This window comes from Palaemon carinicauda, chromosome 29 (genome assembly GCF_036898095.1).
Source record: "Palaemon carinicauda isolate YSFRI2023 chromosome 29, ASM3689809v2, whole genome shotgun sequence".
NCBI lineage: Eukaryota > Metazoa > Arthropoda > Malacostraca > Decapoda > Palaemonidae > Palaemon > Palaemon carinicauda.
The window spans coordinates 93833120-93855991 of record NC_090753.1 but is presented as its reverse complement, the minus strand read 5'-3'; the positions used below and the strand labels follow the sequence as shown (position 1 = coordinate 93855991).

General features: G+C 43.1%; 2 protein-coding genes across 2 annotated transcripts in view; one reads left to right on the top strand and one right to left on the bottom strand.

Moving 5' to 3' along the window:
• Nucleotides 1–7079, bottom strand: part of LOC137622362 (uncharacterized protein C16orf52 homolog A) — a 31469-nt gene extending 24390 nt beyond the window's left edge. Inside the window, exon 1 of the mRNA XM_068352954.1 lies at nucleotides 6874–7079. Within this exon, the coding sequence (XP_068209055.1) occupies nucleotides 6874–6976 (103 nt within the window). The 5' untranslated portion in view covers nucleotides 6977–7079. The remainder of the gene's footprint in view (nucleotides 1–6873) is intronic.
• Nucleotides 7080–13094: 6015 nt separating this feature from the next.
• Nucleotides 13095–22872, top strand: part of LOC137622361 (ras-like protein 1) — a 91721-nt gene continuing 81943 nt past the window's right edge. The window contains exon 1 of the mRNA XM_068352953.1: nucleotides 13095–13307. Within this exon, the coding sequence (XP_068209054.1) occupies nucleotides 13277–13307 (31 nt within the window). The 5' untranslated portion in view covers nucleotides 13095–13276. The remainder of the gene's footprint in view (nucleotides 13308–22872) is intronic.

The following is a 22872-nucleotide window of genomic DNA, read 5'->3' as shown; positions in this document are numbered from 1 at the left end:
CTTCTGATTGTCCTCGTAATGGTTTTGACCTTCTAAGATAGTACTTAAGAGCTCTAACTAGGCAAAGTACTCTCTCCAGTTCGTTCCCCACCATGTTGGACAGGCTTGGGATCTCGAACGACTTAGGCCAAGGACGGGAAGGAAGCTCGTTTTTAGCCAAAAAACCGAGCTGCAAGGAACATGTAGCCGTTTCAGATGTGAAACCTATGTTCCTGCTGAAGGCGTGGATCTCACTTACTCTTTTACCTGTTGCTAAGCACACGAGGAAAAGAGTTTTTAATGTGAGGTCCTTAAAAGAGGCTGATTGGAGCGGTTCAAATCCTGATGACATTAGGAACCTTAGGACCACGTCTAGATTCCAGCCTGGAGTGGACAACCGACGTTCCTTTGGGGTCTCAAAAGACCTAAGGAGGTCCTGTAGATCTTTGTTGGAGGAAAGATCCAAGCCTCTGTGGCGGAAAACCGCTGCCAACATACTTCTGTAACCCTTGATCGTAGGAGCTGATAGGGATCTTACGTTCCTTAGATGTAACAGGAAGTCAGCAATCTGGGTTACAGTGGTACTGGTTGAGGAAACTGCATTGGCCTTGCACCAGCTTCGGAAGACTTCCCATTAAGACTGATAGACTCTGAGAGTGGATGTCGTCCTTGCTCTGGCAATCGCTCTGGCTGCCTCCTTCGAAAAGCCTCTAGCTCTTGAGAGTCTTTCGATAGTCTGAAGGCAGTCAGACGAAGAGCGTGGAGGTTTGGGTGTACCTTCTTTACGTGAGGTTGACGCAGAAGGTCCACTCTAGGAGGAAGAGTCCTGGGAACGTCGACCAGCCATTGCAGTACCTCGGTGAACCATTCTCTCGCGGGCCAGAGGGGAGCAACCAACGTCAGCCGTGTCCCTTTGTGAGAGGCGAACTTCTGAAGTACCCTGTTGACAATCTTGAACGGCGGGAATGCATACAGGTCGAGATGGGACCAATCCAGCAGAAAGGCATCCACGCGAACTGCTGCTGGGTCTGGAATCGGAGAACAATACAAGAGGAGCTTCTTGGTCATCGAGGTAGCGAATAGATCTATGGTTGGCTGACCCCACAGGGCCCAAAGTCTGCTGCAAACATTCTTGTGAAGGGTCCACTCTGTGGGGAAGACCTGACCCTTCCGGCTGAGGCGATCTGCCATGACATTCATATCGCCCTGAATGAGCCTCGTTACCAGCGTGAGCTTTCGATCTTTTGACCAAATGAGGAGGTCCCTTGCGATCTCGAACAACTTCCTCGAATGAGTCCCTCCCTGCTTGGAGATGTAAGCCAAGGCTGTGGTGTAGTCGGAGTTCACCTCCACCACCTTGTTAAGCTGGAGGGACTTGAAGTTTATCAAGGCCAGATGAACTGCCAACAACTCCTTGCAATAGATGTGAAGTGTCCTTTGCTCCTGATTCCATGTTCCCGAGCATTCCTGTCCGTCCAGTGTCGCACCCCAGCCCGTGTCCGATGCGTCCGAGAAGAGACGGTGGTCGGGGGTCTGAACAGCCAATGGTAGACCTTCCTTGAGAAGAATGCTGTTCTTCCACCACGTTAGAGTAGACCTCATCTCTTCGGAAACAGGAACTGAGCCCTTCTCTAGTGTCATGTCCTTTATCCAGTGAGCAGCTAGATGATACTGAAGGGGGCGGAGGTGGAGTTTCCCTAACTCGATGAACAGGGCCAGCGATGAAAGTGTCCCTGTTAGACTCATCCACTGCCTGACTAAGCATCGGTTCCTTCTCAGCATGCTCTGGATGCATTCTAGGGCTTGGAAGATCCTTGGGGCCGACGGACAAGTCCGAAAAGCTCGACTCTGAAGATCCATACCCAAGGAGACAATGGTCTGGGATGGAACGAGCTGAGACTCCTCAAAATTGACCAGGAGGCCCAGTTCCTTGGTCAGATCCATAGTCCATTGAAAATCTCCAGACAGCGACGACTTGTGGGAGCTCTTAAAAGCCAGTCGTCTGACGGAGCCGGACACAAGATCATGATACTGCTGCACAGTCTGTAAACTGTCAATCATGGGCAAGCGAGGAAGTACAGTGACAACCCGAATCTGTCTAGACTGTCTGGGTCGTACAGACAACTCCTTAACGGGTTGCTGAGGTTGCCGCACTGCGTCACAACAAGTCCCTTCTGTTGGTTGTTGAACGTCTTCCCCGTGACACATTGACTCCGTAAACAAAAAATCCTCTAACAAGGACTAAGCTTGGACTGCATGTCATGCAACACAGCTCAAGGTCTATGGGAGCAGGTGTGGTAACAGACGGGATTAGCGGCTGAAGTGGAACCATTACCTTCCCTGTAAGCATGTTATGCTTAAATAAAAGTCCATAAGGGGTTATGCAGCTAAAGGCTCCCTCCAAATGACAGAGTCCTCAAGGGAATATCAGAAGGAGGGAGAAAAGAACTTTCTCATCTACAGGGACCTTATCCTAGAAAAGCTAAGTTCTCTGAGTGAGGGTTCACTGGTGCAAAAGCAGCAGACTAGAAGGCAACGTTATGAAACTGCTTGACAGTCTAGTGAGTTGGCAACAACCCAAGATGTGTTGAGAAGCATGCGGTAAGGTATGCAGAGCATGATGTATGCAGAGTATGCTGTATGCAGAGCATGCTGTATGTAGAGCATGTTGTATGCAGAGCATGCTGAATGCAGAGCATGCTGTATGCAGAGCATGTTGTATGCAGAGCATGCTGAATGCAGAGCATGCTGTATGCTGAGCATGTAGTAAGCAGAGCCTGCTGTAAGCAGAGCCTGCTGTAAGGAAAGCAGAGCGTGTGCATGGCGTTTAACATTTCTCAGAAATTCCATGACCAGTGCTAGAGTGCTTTATGCATGCTTGCATGGGGTTTAAACCATGGTATGAAAATGAGGTAAGGTATGCTGAACAGCAGAGTCAGAACGAGCTGGAACAACAATAGTTGTGGTTTCCTCTTCAAGACTCCGATGAGGGAACACCTGAGGCTCAGTCTGCAAAGGCTGAATAAAAGACAAGCAGAAGGAAGGCGCATGGGTGGAGGAGGCTGACTCCTAGCATGAGTGGTTGAACCCAAGGGTTGCGCTTGCTGAGCGGTTGGCGGAAGCGGAGTAGCAAGTTCCAGTTCCTGTGGTGTGAGCGGAGCGCGATGAGGAAGAGGCTGCGCAGAACAAGGTAAATGTCTCGCAAGCTGAGGCTCCTGAGGCGCAAGGCTAAGGTGTTGTGGTGCTTGCCTTGTGGAGGGTTGAGCTCGCTGCAGCGAGAGCTGAGGAGACTGACTCATGGACGGGAGAGGTTGTTGTACCTCAACCGAGTGTTGCATCACTGGTGGAGCAGCAAGTGGAGGCGGAGGAAGAGAGGTATAATCCTCCTGATCCCAATGTAAAGGTTGCCTTAAGGAAGGTGGAGGCTGAACACCACAGGGAACAGCAAACTCAGCACGTGGCTCAACATCGTACGCCTGGCAGGTGGAACTGCTGGCAGGTGGTACTGCGATCAGGCGGAGCGAGTGTAGGTGGAGGGAGTGTAGGCGGAGGCGGAGGAGCAACACTCTCAGCCCGACACTCACGCATCAAGTCCGAAAGCTGTGCTTGCATGGACTGTAGTAGAGTCCACAACATCGTACGCCTGGCAGATGGTACTGTGATCAGGCGGAGCGAGTGTAGGTGGAGGGAGTGTAGGTGGAGGCGGAGGAGCAACACTCTCAGCCCGACACTCACGCATCAAGTCCGAAAGCTGTGCTTGCATGGACTGTAGAAGAGTTCACAACATCGTACGCCTGGCAGGTGGTACTGTGATCAGGCGGAGCGATCATAGGCGGGGGGGGAGTGTAGGCGGAGGCGGAGGCGCAACACTCTCAGCCCGACACTCACGCATCAAGACCGAAAGTTGTGACTGTATGGACTGCAGTAGAGTTAACTTGGGGTCGGCAGACACTAAGTTCTGCTGAGGTAAAGCCTTAACAGCAGAGATCTGTTGTGGCAGAACCTTACTCCTCTTAGGCGGAGTGTAATCAACTGATGACTGAGGAGAGTCAGAGCTAACCCAATGACTGCATTCGGGTTGTGAACTTTAACTTCGTACGTCTGGCATAGGTCTGGACTTAACGTTTAAGAGGTCTTGAGACCTGAGACCAGCGTTACTCTGCCTTTATTTTCTCCCCTAATCTCTTCTGCAGACGAGCAAAATAAGGGCTCAATCGTCTGCGGGTGGGAGTGACGGTCTCGGTAAGACACGCCCACAACCACCGAGAATACTTCTGTGCGCCGATCAAGGCCTGCTGAACCCTTATGCCCTTCGACATTGCTTCTCCCCTGGGCTTGGGAGCTTGCAAGAGGTCCCGGACTGGGAGGACGACTGGCGCGCACAAAAGTACCCTCACGCACTAATCACTTATCACTTTGATTTCTGTTTGCACTTATTTCACTGAACTCGAAACTTTAAGTGGTTTGTACCTGAAATACGCAATTCTATCCTTTCTCAAAGTTAGTAATTGCGAAAACAGAATAACAATGTAACAGAAAAATCTAATGAAAGATAATTCAGTGGTTGGAAAGAGACTAAACACTAGATCACTCTAGAAACGTTTAGTTTCTTCCCCTAAAGAGACTAGGGAGAAGAGCAAAAACGATAACAACGTTACTCGTACGCCTGGCAGGCTTGAATGAAACGTTTATCCTCTTTCTCCCTCCGTCTCTATCTCTCTCTCTCTCTCTCTCTCTCTCTTGACTTAGAACCTGAGAGAAGAGCCCAATCATATATATCGTTAAAACATATTATTGTTAAAGGAAAAAACTGAAAAGTTCCTTTATTAGGATCAAAACCATTAAGTTAAGAAAGAATGAACAAAACGCTAGACACGGTTACTCTTACTGCAACGTGAAACCGTGAACATTCTTTCTCTATCGTAACGATAGAGTGCAAGTTGAACGTTCTGAACGTCAACAACTGCAGAGACAAAACAAAACGTTAGTTCAACTTTGAAAACAGTACGAGACTGTCAAAGAAAATCTTTCAAACTCTGTGGCGGAAATAGCATAATATGTTAACAGGTAAAACCGAAATGACGGGCTCAAAGTTTATTAACTTCGGTAAAAGACCGCCTACTATTAGGAAGGTCGAATATAAACAAATATAAAAATTAATTTTAATGAGTTTATAATAAAAGGAAGTTAATCGAAGAGGCCTATAAGAGGCGGAGAGATATAAAATAAATCTATAACTTTTGTTAAGCAAAATTAAGAAAGAGAGTCTATACTCTCTTAGACACCAACACTTCCGTCTAAGGGAAGGGTCGGCCATTGAAAGGTGAACGAGAGTTCATACTCTCTCGTCACCATAATTAATCAAATTAATTCCAAAAGCTAACTAAGCTAATATAGGAGTTTCCAGTAAAGCGACAGCCGAAATCAAAGAGAAATACTTCACCAAAGTCGTGAAAATACTCCAAGAACATATAGCGTATCCCAGAACGTCTTGCCGGAAGCACGACAGAGGAATAATTGAGGAGGTGTCAACAAGAAGTACTTGAGTACCTGGCCACAGGTGGCGCTGGTAAATACACCCCCTTCTAGTATTGTGATAGCTGGCGTATCCCTCCATAGAATTCTGTCGGGCAACGGAGTTGACAGCTACATGATTATCGGGTAAGTTTAATATTGAAAATTACAGTGTATTCTTATGGGAATATTTGCTCCAACATACGATTGTTTTAACATACGAAGCAGGTCCAGGAACGAAATAAGATCGTATGTAGAGATTCCACTGTATATGGATTTAGATTCAACAGAATTGTGAGTACTGTACTTTGTTAAATAATATTGGATGTGTATGTATTTTCTTTATGTGGAAAATGTTGTTTACCTTTGTCTGTAGTACGATATTATGAAGCAGGTTTTATCCATCCATATATCCATATACCAAAGGCACTTCCCCCAATTTTGGGGGGTAGCCGACATCAACAAAGAAACAAAACGAAAAGGGGACTACTCTCTACGTTCCTCCAGCCTAACAAGGGACTCAGCCGAGTTCAGCTGGTACTGCTAGGGTGCCACAGCCCAACCTCCCATATTATCCACCACAGATGAAGCTTCATAATGCTGAATCCCCTACTGCTGCTACCCCAGGTTTTATGATTTACAAAATAGGATTTAGTGTTACCTTTTCAGACGTGAAGCTGGTTGAGAGACAAACAGGGTCAAGACTTAAGTCTTACAGTAAGTAAAGGATAAGACAGAATGAGGTGTGGGGGTGGGGGGGCTGAAGGGAGGTATATCCCCTCAGAGCCTTTGTATATAAGAGGCCATTCCTCCATAGAGCATAAAATACGGAAACCAACTAAACTAAACTTTCCCCCTAACCTAACCTACAAGCCGAGTCCTTACCTACTTACCTAATGGGGAAACCCCCCTTACACTGCTGTATTCTTCGCCATCATCATACATACAGGTGGCCGCTATCATACATACACCCCATCCCCTCATTGGGTAAGTAGGTAAGGATATGGCTCCTAGGTTAGGTTAGGTGGGGAACCTTAAGTTAGGAGGTATTCTTGAGTTTGTTACCCTTTTAAAATATGGTTTATCTGTCAAAATTTTTGGAATTCTAAATGTTTACAATTGACAAAAATTATGATTTTCCCCAATTATTTGCATCAGAACACTTCAAAATACCTATAAATACACCAGAAACACTTTTTAGTTTCAACAGACATATTTTACTACATATTTACGCACATTTCAATTACAGACCCAGATAATTCCCCACCAACTACAAAGGCTCTTAAAACTGCAATTAACATCTTTAATAAATTAAAAATTTCGAATAAATCACAACTGACCCCTAATTGCACCAGACTACTATGGGGTCCAACCATTTACCTCCAATATCTGACACTATCCAATCTGGCATGGCCAGACTGACAACGGCAAAGACATCGGCAGCTAAAAACAAAGCTCCTGATATAATGGTTAATTTATCCATCTTGAAGGTGATAAATCACATCGCAAAAAAATTACTTAATGACAAAAAAAAATTATCTTGTGACAGCGATATCTTTGTTGTTACTTATTCAGTGAGACTTGGATACCGAGATGTCTATGAAAACGGCGTTTTTGGGGGGCAATATGGGAGAGTATTGTGTCTCTTTTTTCACTTGATGGTGATTTTATATACAAAATGTATTTACAGTATGCATATTAAATGTACAATTGTTTGATTTTTTACATTCATATGGCTGTATTAAATAAATATATGTGAAAGAATAAATTTTTGCTATTAAAAAACTAATTCTCACGCAAAAGTTATGCTGAATGACCGTATATATGCATTATTATTATTATTATTATTATTATTATTATTATTATTATTATTATTATTATTAGGCCTACTTGCTAGGCTACATCCAGGAGCTCCAACAGGGAAAAAGCCTGGTGAGGAAAGGAAACAAGGAAAAATAGAATATTTTAAGAACAGTAACAATATTCAAATAAATATTTCCAATATAAGCTATAAAACTTTCTACAAAATAAGAGGAAGAGAAATAAGATAGAACAGCGTGTCCAAATGTACCCTCAAACAAGAGAACTCTAATCCAAAACAGTGGAAGGCCATGGTACAGAGGCTATGGCACTATCCAAGACTAGAGAACAATGGTTTGATTTTGGTGTGTCCTACTAGAAGAGCTGCATACCATTGCTAAAGAGTCTCATCTACCCTTACCAAGTGGAAAATATCCACTGAACAATTACAGTGCAGTAGTTAACCTCTTGAGAGTAGAAGAATTGTTTGGTAATCACAGTCCTGTTAGGTGTATGAGGATAGAGGAATATATATATATATATATATATATATATATATATATATATATATATATATATATATATATGTGTGTATATATATATATATATGTGTGTGTATATATATATATATATATATATATATATATATATATATATATATATATATATATACATATATATATATATATATATATATATATATAGGCCAGATTATTCAGTGTATATGTAGGCAAAGGGGAAATGAACCGTAACCAGAGAGAAGGATCCAATGCAGTACTGTCTGACCAGTCAAAGGACCCCATAACTCTAGCGGTATGTATATTAAATGTACAATTTCTTGGGTTTTTTTCTTTCTTTCTTTTTTAATGGCTGTATTAAGTTATTATATGTGAAAGGATAAATTTTAGCTATTGCAAACATATTTCTCACGTAAAAGTTATGCTGAATGAACTTAGATATGCATTATTATTATTATTATTATTATTATTATTATAATTATTATTATTATTATTATTATTATTATTATTATTATTATTATTATTATTAGCTAGGCTACAACCCTAGTTGAAAAAAGAAGGATTCTATAAGCCCGGAGGTTCCAACATGGAAAATAGCCCAGTGAGGAAAGGAAACAAGGAAAAATAAAATATTTTACGAACAGTAACAACATTAATGTTTATACTGTATAAACTAGAGATACACGTTATATGTATGTTTCAAGCAGATATTATTTATTTTACAAATCATCCATCCATTCCCCCATCAAAAATTATCGCTTACCCAATATTATCAGTAATTAAATGTGATTCAAATATTTTTTTTCCGGAACTGGACCCTTTGTCATCAGAGTATAAACAAGACAAGTTACCTTTGTTTATGCGGATAGATAATGTATATTGGAGCGCACACACACACGCGCACACACACACACACACACACACACACACACACACACACATATATATATATATATATATATATATATATATATATATATATATATATATATATATGTGTGTGTGTGTGTGTGTGTGTATTATCATTATCATTATTACTTGCTAAGCTACAACCCTAGTTGGAAAAGCAGGATGCTATAAGGCCAGGGGCCTCAACAGGGAAAATAGCCCAGTGGGGAAACGAAACAAGGAAAAATAAAATATCTTAAGCACAGTAACAACATTAAAATAAATATTTCCTATATAAATTATAAAAACTTTAACAAAACAAGAGGAAGAGAAATTAGATAGAATAGTGTACCTGGGTGTACCCACAAGCAAGAGAATTCTAACCCAAGAGACAGAGTAAAAAAGAGAAATTCTCATGGAAATGAGAGGTATTGTTGACCTGAGAGGTTAATGTAGTACACGTGTCTCACTGTAAAGGAATAGGCCTACGTTAAACTATAGTGAAGTTATAGTGGGGTTTTGTAATATGAGCGCTTGGGAGTGTGTGGATAGGTAGGCTAGCAGAGTACTAGTTAGACAATAAATTTAGTGAAATATGCACTCTTGATACTTGGAGGTATAAACCCAAATTCATCTCTGTAGTCAGTGGGTCTTTCGGGTACAGTAATTATAGGCATTTGGGCCACGTCAAACTGTTCGCATAACTAGCCTACAAATTATCTAGGCTTATACAATGATTAGAAAAATCAAACTTGGTGGAAATTTGATGTGGCCGTATAATGGGGAAGGTTATTGATCAAGGCCAATTGGTAGCTAAACTTCAACGGATCAAGGACATGGCATGTTTTACCCAAATGCAGGTTACTTTGATTGGAGTGCCCTAGCTGTGTACCTGCAGATGAGAAGGCCAGCAGGTTACGGAGACGATATGGGTTAGGACTAGGCAGAAACAGGCCTTTATATTGAGTTCAGCGCCAGCATTTAGGCATTTGGTACGGTTGAATTGGAGAGAGTAGCTGGTGGAAGATTTTGCTAATGGAACATTGTGATTAGCCACACTGGCTGGGTACAAGGGTGAAGAGTTTGAAAAAAAAAAAGAGAGAAACTGTTAAATTGACCTTTCTGAATTGGTTCCATAACCACATTTTGCAGAGCTGCAACAAGTGTCCAATATTGGGTCTGTGCCCATGGACCGGCAGGTGGCAGATTACTTCTAAGATAATGATGTTTTCGAACATGTCATACTGCTTCAATAGATGCAAAAGGGTTGGTCATCACTCGTAAGCCAGTCGAAGAGCCCGTAAGTCGAATAGAGTAGACACCGAGAGACTCCGGCGTTTAGAGGTTAATAATTCAGATACCGAGGCCCTCATATGACAAGGAACTACATCGAGCCAAAGGCAACTGTGATTTGGTAACGGTGTGGAGAGGCAGGACAAATATTATTATAATGCATCTAGGGAACTGACCAGATGGGGCCAGCTGTGCTTCCAGAAAAGTAAATGAACTTACTTTACTTTGAGGGTTGCATTCTGGTCCAATACTGCAGTACAGAAGCTAGGGCAGTATCCAAGACTAGAGAACAATGGTTTACTTATCCAGTGTCCTCCTAGAGGAACTGTTTACCATTTCTAAAGTCTCTTCTACTCTTACCAGGAGAAAAATAGCCTCTGAACAAATACAGTTCAGTAGTTAACCGCTTAAGCGAAGAAGAATTGTTTGGTAATCTCATTGTTGCCAGGTGTTTGAGGAGAATGTGGCCAGGACATTCGGTGCATGTGTAGGCAGAGGAAAAGTGGGCCGTAACCGGAGAGAGGCATCTATTGTAGTGCTGTTTGGCCATTCAAAGGACCCAATAACTCTAGTGGTAGTATCTTAACGGGTAGCTGGTGCCCTGGCCAACTTACTGTAGCTGCTGAAAACTTTTTTTTTTCTTTTTTGTGCAGGAAGCTTTCAAAACACCAGCAGCTTCAAAGCTCATAATGTCTAAATCTATTGTTAAATGTATCGCTCAACTATCTTGGGTCTATTCTTGCATGGAATTTGCACCCTTCCCAAAAATTTCCCCGATGTAATAAATTAAAAAAAGTCTAGAGCTATTTTCTTCTGTTGTGATGTGTTGTCTCACGGTCTGTCAAATTTTTTATGATCGACCTTAAATAGGTTTCATCTGCAAAGCAATCGATATCTGTATTATTATTATTGTTGTTTTAATTACAGACACTATATCACCCAAGAGTCGTGATTACTTGGCTAAGAATTTAAAGTCTACGATAGTACTGCGAAGGCACCAACCACCCGTTGAGAGACTACCGCTAGACTTGTTAATGAGTCCTTTCACTTGCCAGACAGACTACTGCACATTGGTCCATCTCTCTGGTTACGGGTTTTTTTCTCTCTCTCTTTTGCCTACGCATACACCGAATAGTCTAGCCTTTCTTTCCACATTCTTCTCTGTCATCATACACTTGGGATTACCAAACAATTCTTCTTCACTCAAAGGATTAACTGCTACACTATGATTGTTTATTGGCTACTTTCCTTTTGGTAAGGATAGAAGAGACTCTTTAGCTATGGTAAGCAGCTTTTCTAAGAGAAGGACACTCCAAAATCAAACCATTGTTCTCTAGTCTTGGGTAGTGCCATAGCCTCTGTACCATGGTCTTCCAATGTCTTGGGGTGGCGTTCTCTTGCTTGAGGGTACACTCGGGCACACATTGCTAGCATATTTCTCTTCCGCTTTTTTTTTTTTTTAGGTTTTTATAGTTTATATAGGCAATATTTGTTCTGATGTTGGCACTGTTCTTAGAATATTTTATTTTAATTGCCATTAAGTCTCCTCGCTGGGCTACTTTCCCTGTTGGAGCCTTTGGGCATAATTATAGCTCCTGCTTATTCAACTAAGGTTGTAAACTTGTAGCTTAGCAAGTAATAATAATGAAAATAATTATAATTACAATAATTTTTGATAGTTATATAGCCTAGTCTACAAGCCAGGTATAAACATAGATTCACTGTGTTTATTAATTGAATTTTTTTACTGACAAGGGAACATGGAAATTATAAGTATAAATCATCAGAAATTTAAAGTGTTAATTTTTATGGATGTTTGTCCATAGTAAGAATCAAAACATTTTTTAAAACAATAAAAGAAACACTAGTTTAAAGTCACCTCTACTCTTTTTTTTTTTTTTTTTTTTTTGAGAAATGACGAAAGGTCAATAAATGCGCTTAAATAGCCATGACTGTTCCTACTTTGAATTCAGAATCATCTCACTCACTCACTGAGAGAGAGAGAGAGAGAGAGAGAGAGAGAGAGAGAGAGAGAGAGAGAGAGAGAGAGAGAGAGAGAGAGAACAAAGTTCTGTATTCATTGTAACGCTCAACTCGGGTGTGTTCCTACTTGAACCAAGGAATTGTGTGCCGAAATCTTACTCTTACATCCACAGACCCACTTGGGAGAAAAAAAATTAATATCGTATGCATACGAGCTTGCTCTGTGCCACTCCTTTACTAACTTTAGTGGGCACCAAAAGCATTATTTTTCCCTTTGATAAGTAGCTTGGCCATTACCAAATCTAAGGCAATAAAGTCCCTTGCTTGCCTGTAAGCAAAAGGTTGAGTGATGGTCACAGCAAACGATCAAAAGTTAGTGGAATTTCTAAACATAAGAGGGTACTCCTACCCGGGGGCGGCCCCCTGTATGCCTTAGTCATGACTCACACGCTACTTGCCATATGACGCTAAATTGTCTACCTCCTCGCATTGGGCTTCGCCTAATTTATTTTCGACAAAGCCATGTTTCGAATTGGACTGATTTAAGATATGCAGTGTGATTACTTTAATCTGATATATCCGCGATTTCGATTAAATATTAATCACTTTGTCCATACGTCTCCATGGCCAACCTCTACCCATGTCCTTGTTCTTATTTCCCACACAGTGGGTCCCATTAAAACTTTTTTTGTGGATTGAATTTTTCAGGCTGTTATGTTATACAATCAAGAGGCAGATTGTTTAACATTTTGTTAATGTTTATTACATCGTTAATAATTGAATATGGAAGCAATTTCACGAAACGATAAACAAGAATAAGATAAAATTAACGTCGTAGACTTTCGAAGCCCAGTTTCTGTCATCATATCTATAGACGGGTTAACGATGATCGCCATTTTCGGATGGATGTTTGTGAGAAATGTAATTCTATAAATAATAAAATAATAAAATAAAATAATAAACAATTTACGACAAAATAAACATTAAAGCGGGAGAAAAAAAAACCCGCTTATGCCTTTCCCAAACATTATTGGAACGTGTATCTCGAATGAAGAAGAGAGAGAGAGAGAGAGAGAGAGAGAGTGACAGAGAGAAAGAGAGTGAAAGAGAGAGGAGAGAGAAAGAGAGATAGGGTGGGGAGAGGTGATACAGAGTGGAATCAGCTCAGCAGCAAAAGAGAGAGAGGGAGAGGGAGAGAGTGATACAAATACTGGTGTGTGTGTTTTATCATCTAGACTTTATTAGAAAGAAGAAGAAGAGTCGATCATGCGCCATTAAAAGGATAATAACAACAACTGAAGATGACGGAGTACAAGCTGGTTGTGGTGGGAGGTAAGCATAAAATATCCTCCTGTAGGAGGTGCAGGCGAAGGATCTCGACAGAGAGCTTCTTCCAGGATAAGAAATATATCCTTTTATCCTCCCGGAGGTTGGCCTCGATGAGGTTCATGTTCTTTAACCCTTATTTCCTCCTTTGTTTTGATCTGTCAGACTCAAAACCCCGATTGGAATCAATATGTAAATTTTCCCAAATTTTCGACATTATTGGCCCAACCCCAGGCAAATATTGGTTTCCTAGGAGACCTTAGGCCTTAGGCTAAAACCCTGTGTGTGTTATTTTACCCTTAAATTAAGAGATATTAAATTTTTTGTTTATATGACGATGACTGGCTTAAGAAAAAAGTGGGATTGGCCAATCCGAGTTAGCCCACCCTAGGATGAAGCTCAGACTTTGAATTAGCTTAATAACATATCTAAATTGTTTTGCTTAAATAATAATTGAAATAAATAGGCCTGTGTAAATGTAGGCTACTAGGCTAGGCTGAACTAGTATAGTCCTTCTTTTTTGGCAAGTGGAAGACGTAAGAGTTTTGGGCTAGCCTTTTTATTTTTTAGTGTATTTTGTATATTAATGCTGATTTTTTGCTTTGTTTTGTTCTAAAGTACTTATTGATTAAAGTACTTTACTTATTTTTAGGGCTGGGGGCCTTTGTATATCAGCGGCCAGTTCGTCCCGTGGGTATTAATAATGGACATCAACTAACCTAACTTTTCCCCCCTGTCCTAACTTTCCCCCCCCCAACCTAACTTTTCCCCCCTAACCTAACTTTACCCCCTAACCTAACTTTACCCCCTAACCTAACTTTTCCCCCCTAACCTAACTTTTCCCCCCTAACCTAACATATAAGCCGTGTCCTTACCTTCTTAGCTAACGGGGGAGGGACTACGCCCTCCGGCGACCCCCATTACACTGCCGTATTCTAAGTTGGCCGTAATCATACATACAGGTGGCCGCTATCATACACCCCAAGGACTGTTTTCCTGGTCTTATAAGACATGGAAACCTTTTGCCCTGCAAAACTTTCAATATCAGTTTACTGTATACAATTTTAGATATTTAGTGTATCACACAGCAGATTGCAGATTTATTATTGAAGAACTTAGCAAACAAGAAATTCAGATGTACTGTTGGAGTCTTAGGGCTACATATAATTTCACTTTTATTCATGCTCCAATAATGGTTCTGTGGATTTATTGTACTGTATTACAGGGAAAAAGCTCCCTTCAAAAATGACACTCGTTCCTATCGCAAATGAATAGTTTCAGAAATATATATATGTTAACGTAACATTGCTAATTTTAGTGAAGCGACCCAGTGGCAGAACAAGAATCATTATATTTAGTGTTGCTAATGTTAGCGGAACATTGCTAATGTTAGCATGCGCAGCTCAACATTACCGCTTGCCAGTACATACGAGCTGGATGTTTTTGTTTTCTGGCGAGCAAAGCAAGCCCATGGCGGAACAAGAGCTGGAGCCTTTGTAGGGTGACGGCCAGATCCCGTAGAAAACGGGAATATACTGAACTATGGCCGTCGTTCTATAAACGATTTTGGCGGGAAAAGCTAACTTAAAAAACGCACCTAACCTATGCTAAGAGCCGTATCCCCCTGGACCCCCACCCCCTCACAACAGTTTCCTTACCTACGAGTACGACGGGAGAAGCTAACTTGAAAAACCCACCTAACCTATGCTAAAAGCCGTGTCCTTACCCAGGGGGGCTGCGCCCCCCTGGACCCCCCCCCCCTTACACAACATATTTAAGATCCGTAGACCATTTCCAAACGTTTTTATTCTATACAAGATAACAGTAGGAGCGATAATAAGCAAATTAGGACGCTTGGCCGTAGTGCTATAAACTACCCCAAGAGCTATTATATTTAAACATTTTAACAGAAAATATATGTTTTCCTCTAGTAAATAACGTGATTTAACCGGTTTTCACCTTCATTTCATTCGCAACAACTACAACCATTTCAGCTACTTGAAGTTAGTCGAACTGGTTGTTCAGTTTGTTTGCGGTTGAAATGAAGGTCAAATTTGGTTAAATCACGTTATTTGATACAGGAAAACATATATTTTATGTTTGAAATGATACCCAGTAATACAGTAAAACTTTACTGGTCCTGTGTAGGATGAGTCAAAGCACTCTGGTTCGGGTAAGGTTAGGTAGTTAGCTTGTGCTCGGTATGAAGCCCCTATACTAACTACATTATACATCTTTGTTTTGGTTAGGGAAAATATTATTGCCTATTTGTTCTAGTGCCAAATGCAAACCTTTCAGCTCTTTAGTGTGGAGATATATAGTGGTGACAGCTGAAACTAGAAGTGAAACTTTTAGCGAGCCGTTACTCACCTCCTTTGGTTAGCGGAGGGTAGTGAGAGGTAGACCCACCAATCTGCTCACACTCGCAGTAGCCAACAAAAACCCCTTTGTATTTTGGCTTAGAGGAGAACAAACTTCATCTGATCTCTTCCGCTTTACTCGGTTTTAAAACCTATTAAATACCAACTGGCTTAAAATTTTAAACTTTTCCTTTACTTCTGCTTACCTTCGTTCCTATTGCTTCGCCAAATAAATGAGAGCAAAGGCAGGCTAAATCCCTTTTGGATTTCGTTTGGTGGGACCCCAGAAACTAGCTTTGGCTACATTTCACTGGCAACACTTGATGCCAGCCATTACCTTGAGGTCTATTATTTGACGGGAAGCATAACACGATGCCTGGAGGTCCTCCTTCAGGTTTTGGACAACTTGTCCTTCCAAAGGAAAGTTACCCTTCACCTACGAGTGTTCAGCGATCTCTCTGGTTTTCCCTCCCGAGTATTTCTCTTACGGGATTGGATTCATCCAATCCCCGCAAAGCTCTTCGGAGCTGGACAGAGAAGGGGTTTGGTGACTGCTTGCAGTGCCTGCTATTTGCTGTTGTTTTTTCAGGATACAAGTCAATCTTGTAAGAAAATTAACTTTGGGGGTCTTAGCTCAGGTGGTGATGCCTGCTGACCGCTTGCTGTCGCTGCTTCTCTCATCAACGAGTCTTGTAAGTTATAATCCTTTGGGGTTATTGCCGTAGATGATGAAATGGTCACCACCTCTCCCAGTTTGCCAATTCTTGTGAGCAGCATTCCTTCGTTCCGCAGATGATGATGCCTGCCGCACGCTTGTGAGTCTTGTAGGCTTTAACTCATGGTTATTGCCAACATCGTGCCTTTGGGCACAACAAAGTTCTTAGAGCTTTGTGAGGCCAGGCTCTTTGGGACATGTGCCTCATGGTTTTAACTTCTTCGAACCGTTTGTCTAAGTATTGAAAGAACTTAGAGTCGGAAACTTTGCATAAGCAAATTCCTTTTGGTAAGGGAGAAATATGAAGTGTATTCACTGTTTCTAGTGGTTTTTCTGCTGTGGGAAGGAGGTCTCATTCACTGAACAATGCTTGACTTATACTTACAGTACAACACCTGTAAGATGAATGATAGGAGATACATCTTATTCTTGTGGTATTAGTTGCAGGAGATCAGTCTCTCACACGACGGATCATTTGCTTGACAGCGATCAACTACGGGATTCATTGTAATGCCTTTTTTTTTCAATATTAAACTTACCCGATAATCATGTAGCTGTCAACTCCGTTGCCCGACAGAATTCTATGGAGGGATACGCCAGCTATCACAATACTAGAAGGGGGTGTATTTACCAGCGCCACCTGTGGCCAGGTACTCAAGTACTTCTTGTTGACACCTCCTCAATTATTCCTCTGTCGTGCTTCCGGCAAGACGTTCTGGGATACGCTTATGTTCTTGGAGTATTTTCACGACTTTGGTGAAGTATTTCTCTTTGATTTCGGCTGTCGCTTTACTGGAAACTTCTATATTAGCTTAGTTAGCTTTTGGAATTAATTTGATTAATTATGGTGACGAAGAGAGTATGAACTCTCGTTCACCTTTCAATGGCCGACCCTTCCCTTAGACGGAAGTGTTGGTGTCTAAGAGAGTATAGACTCTCTTTCTTAATTTTGCTTAACAAAAGTTATAGATTTATTTTATATCTCTCCGCCTCTTATAGGCCTCTTCGATTAACTTCCTTTTATTATAAACTTATTAAAATTAATTTTTATATTTGTTTATATTCGACCTTCCTAATAGTAGGCGGTCTTTTCTTGGTACCGAAGTTAATTAACATTGAGCCCGTCATTTCGGTTTTACCTGTTAACATATTATGCTATTTCCGCCACAGAGTTTGAAAGAATTTCTTTGATAGTCTCGTACTGTTTTCAAAGTTGAACTAACGTTTTGTTTTGTCTCTGCAGTTGTTGACGTTCAGAACGTTCAACTTGCACTCTATCGTTACGATAGAGAAAGAATGTTCACGGTTTCACGTTGCAGTAAGAGTAACCGTGTCTAGCGTTTTGTTCATTCTTTCTTAACTTAATGGTTTTGATCCTAATAAAGGAACTTTTCAGTTTTTTCCTTTAACAATATGTTTTAACGATATATATGATTGGGCTCTTCTCTCAGGTTCTAAGTCAAGAGAGAGAGAGAGAGAGAGAGAGATAGAGACGTAGGGAGAAAGAGGATAAATGTTTCATTCAAGCCTGCCAGGCGTACGAGTAACGTCGTTATCGTTTTTGCTCTTCTCCCTAGTCTCTTTAGGGGAAGAAACTAAACGTTTCTAGAGTGATCTAGTGTTTAGTCTCTTTCCAGCCACTGAATTGTCTTTCATTAGATTTTTCTGTTACATTGTAATTCTGTTTTCGCAATTACTAACTTTTGAGAAAGGATAGAATTGCGTGTTTCAGGTACAAACCACTTAAAGTTTCGAGTTCAGTGAAATAAGTGCAAACAGAAATCAAAGTGATAAGTGATTAGCGCAAAGTATGTCAGTGTTGTGCGTGAGGGTACTTTTGTGCGCGCCAGTCGTCCTCCCAGTCCGGGACCTCTTGCAAGCTCCCAAGCCCAGGGGAGAAGCAATGTCGAAGGGCAGAAGGGTTCAGCAGGCCTTGATCGGCGCACAGAAGTATCCTCGGTGGTTGTGGGCGTGTCTTACCGAGACCGTCACTCCCACCCGCAGACGATTGAGCCCTTATTTTGCTCGTCTGCAGAAGAAATTAGGGGAGAAAACGCTGGTCTCAGGTCTCAAGACCTTTTAAACGTAAAGTCCAGACCTATGCCAGACGTACGAAGTTAGAGTTCACAGTCATTGGGTTAGCTCTGACTCTCCTCAGTCATCAGTTGAATGTACTCCGCCTAAGAGGAGTAAGGTTCTGCCACAACAGAGCTCGACTGTTAAGGCTTTACCTCAGCCTACTGTAGTTTCTGCCGACCCCAAGTGGACTCTACTACAGTCCATGCAAGCTCTGCTTTCGGACTTGATGCGTGAGTGTCGGGCTGAGAGTGTTGCGCCTCCGCCTCCGCCTACACTCCCTCCGCCTATGCTCGCTCCGCCTGATCGCAGTACCACCTGCCAGGCGTACGATGTTGTGGACTCTACTACAGTCCATGCAAGCACAGCTTTCGGACTTGATGCGTGAGTGTCGGGCTGAGAGTGTTGCTCCTCCGCCTCCGCCTACACTCCCTCCGCCTACACTCGCTCCGCCTGATCGCAGTACCACCTGCCAGGCGTACGATGTTGTGGACTCTACTACAGTCCATGCAAGCACAGCTTTCGGACTTGATGCGTGAGTGTCGGGCTGAGAGTGTTGCTCCTCCGCCTCCGCCTACACTCCCTCCGCCTCCGCCTACACTCCCTCCGCCTACGCTCGCTCCGCCTGATCGCAGTTCCACCTGCCAGGCGTACGATGTTGAGCCACGTGTTGAGTTTGCTGTTCCCAGTGGTGTTCAGCCTCCGCCTTCCTTAAGGCAACCTTTACAATGGGATCAGGAGGATTATACCTCTCTTCCTCCGCCTCCACTTGCTGCTCCACCAGTGATGCAACACTCGGTTGAGGTACAACAACCTCTCCCGTCCATGAGTCAGTCTCCTCAGCTCTCGCTGCAGCGAGCTCAACCCTCCACAAGGCAAGCACCACAACACCTTAGCCTTGCGCCTCAGGAGCCTCAGCTTGCGAGACATTTACCTTGTTCTGCGCAGCCTCTTCCTCATCGCGCTCCGCTCACACCACAGGAACTGGAACTTGCTACTCCGCTTCCGCCAACCGCTCAGCAAGCGCAATCCTTGGGTTCAATCACTCATGCTAGGAGTCAGCCTCCTCCACCCATGCGCCTTCCTTCTGCTTGTCTTTTATTCAGCCTTTGCAGACTGAGCCTCAGGTGTTCCCTCAACAGAGTCTTGAAGAGGAAACCACAACTATTGTTGTTCCAGCTCGTTCTGACTCTGCTGTTCAGCATACCTTACCTCCATTTTCAAACCATGGCAAAAATATGAATCATGAGTTATGAATGTAAGGTAAACATTATGTTGATTTTTAAACCCCATGCAAGCATGCATAAAGCACTCTAGCACTGGTCATGGAATTTCTGAGAAATGTTAAACGCCATGCACACGCTCTGCTTTCCTTACAGCAGGCTCTGCTTACTACATGCTCAGCATACAGCATGCTCTGCATTCAGCATGCTCTGCATACAACATGCTCTGCATACAGCATGCTCTGCATTCAGCATGCTCTGCATACAACATGCTCTACATACAGCATGCTCTGCATACAGCATACTCTGCATACATCATGCTCTGCATACCTTACCGCATGCTTCTCAGTCACACATCTTGGGTTGTTGCCAACTCACTAGACTGTCAAGCAGTTTCATAACGTTGCCTTCTAGTCTGCTGCTTTTGCACCAGTGAACCCTCACTCAGAGAACTTAGCTTTTCTAGGATAAGGTCCCTGTAGATGAGAAAGTTCTTTTCTCCCTCCTTCTGATATTCCCTTGAGGACTCTGTCATTTGGAGGGAGCCTTTAGCTGCATAACCTCTTATGGACTTTTATTTAAGCATAACATGCTTCCAGGGAAGGTTATGGTTCCACTTCAGTCGCTAATCCCGTCTGTTACCACACCTGCTCCCATAGACCTTGAGCTGTGTTGCATGACATGCAGTCCAAGCTTAGTCCTTGTTAGAGGATTTTTTGTTTACGGAGTCAATGTGTCACGGGGAAGACGTTCAACAACCAACAGAAGTGACTTGTTGTGACGCAGTGCGGCAACCTCAGCAACCCGTTAAGGAGTTGTCTGTACGACCCAGACAGTCTAGACAGATTCGGGTTGTCACTGTACTTCCTCGCTTGCCCATGATTGACAGTTCACAGACTGTGCAGCAGTATCATGATCTTGTGTCCGGCTCCGTCAGACGACTGGCTTTTAAGAGCTCCCACAAGTCGTCGCTGTCTGGAGATTTTCAAATGGACTATGGATCTGACCAAGGAACTGGGCCTCCTGGTCAATTTTGAGGAGTCTCAGCTCGTTCCATCCCAGACCATTGTCTCCTTGGGTATGGATCTTCAGAGTCGAGCTTTTCGGACTTTTCCGTCGGCCCCAAGGATCTTCCAAGCTCTAGAATGCATCCAGAGCATGCTGAGAAGGAACCGATGCTCAGTCAGGTAGTGGATGAGTCTAACAGGGACACTTTCATCGCTGGCCCTGTTCATCGTGTTAGGGAGACTCCACCTCCCCTCCCTTCAGTATCATCTAGCTGCTCACTGGATAAAGGACATGACGCTAGAGACGGTCTCAGTTCCTGTTTCCGAAGAGAGGAGGTCTTCTCTCGCGTGGTGTAAGAACAGCTTTCTTCTCAAGGAAGGCTACCTTTGGCTGTTCAGAAACACGACCGCCGTCTCCTCTCGGACGCATCAGACACGGGCTGGGGTGCGACTTTGGACGGACAAGAATGCTCGGGAACATGGAATCAGGAGCAAAGGACACTTCACATCATTTGCAAGAAGTTGTTGGCGGTTATTCTGGCCTTGATAAACTTCAAGTCCCTCCAGCTTAACAAAGTGGTGGAGGTGGACTCTGACAACACCACAGCCCTGGCTTACATCTTCAAGCAGGGAGGGACTCTTTCGTGGAAGTTGTTCTAGATCGCAAGGGACCTACTCATCTGGTCTTTAGATCGAAAGCTAACTGGTAACGAGGTTCATTCAGGGCGGTATGAATGTCATGGCAGATCACCTCAGACGGAAGGGTCAGGTCATCCCCACAGAGTGGACCCTTCTCAAGAGTGTTTGCAACAGACTTTGGGCCCTGTGGGGTCAGCCAACCATAGATCTGTTCACTACCTCGATAACCTAGAGACTCCTGTTGTATTGTTCTCCGATTCCAGACCCAGCAGCAGTTCACGTGGATGCTTTTCTGCTGGATTGGTTCCATCTCGACCTGTATGCATTCCCACCGTTCAAGATTGTCAACAGAGTACTTCAGAAGTTCTCCTCTCACTAAGGGACACGGCTGACGTTGGTTGGCTCCGCTCTGGTCCGCGAGAGAATGGTTCTTAGAGGTACTGCAATGGCTGGTCGACATTCCCAGGACTCTTCCTCTAGGAGTGAACCTTCTAAGTCTACCTCACGTAAAGAAGGTACACCCAATCCTCCACGCTCTTCGTCTGACTGCCTTCAGACTTTCGAAAGACTCTCAAGAGCTAGGGGCTTTTCGAAGGAGGCAGCCAGAGCGATTGTCAAAGCAAGGAGAACATCCACTCTCAGAATCTATCAGTCTCAAGGGGAAGTCTTCCGTAGCTGGTACAAGACCAATGCAGTTTCCTCAACCAGTACCACTGTAACCCAGATTGCTGACTTCCTGTTATATCTAAGGAAAGTAAGATCCCTTTCAGCTCCTACGATCAAGGGTTACAGAAGTATGTTGGCAGCGGTTTTCCGCCACAGAGGCTTGGATCTTTCCACCAACAAAGATCTACAGGACCTCCCTAGGTCTTTTGAGACCTCAAAGGAACGTCGGTTGTCCACTCCAGGCTGGAATCTAGACGTGGTCCTAAGGTTCCTTATGTCATCAAGATTTGAACCTCTCCAATCAGCCTCTTTTTAGGACCTCACATTAAAAACTCTTTTCCTCGTGTGCTTGACAACAGCTAAAAGAGTAAGTGAGATCCACGCCTTCAGCAGGATCATTGTTTTCACATCTGAAACGGCTACATGTTCCTTGCAGCTCGGTTTTTGCTAAACGAGCTTCCTTCACGTCCTTGGCCTAAGTCGTTCGAGATCCCAAGCCTGTCCAACTTGGTGGGGAATGATCTGAAAAGAGTACTTTGCCCAGTTAGAGCTCTTAGGTACTATCTAAAAAGGTCTTAACCTTTACAAGGACAATCAGAAGCCTTATAGTGTGCTATCAAGAAACCTTCTTTTCCAAGTTCTAAGAACTCAGTTTCTTACTATTCAGGCTTCTGATTAGAGAAACACATTCTCGTCTGAAGGAAGAAGACCTTGCTTTGCTGAAGGTAAGGACACATGAAGTGGGAGCTGTGGCCTTCAAACAGAACCATTCTCTGCAGAGTGTTATGGATGCAACCTATTGGAGAAGCAAGTCAGTGTTCGCATCATTCTATCTCAAAGATGTCCAGTCTCTTTACGAGTACTGCTACACCCTGGGACCATTCA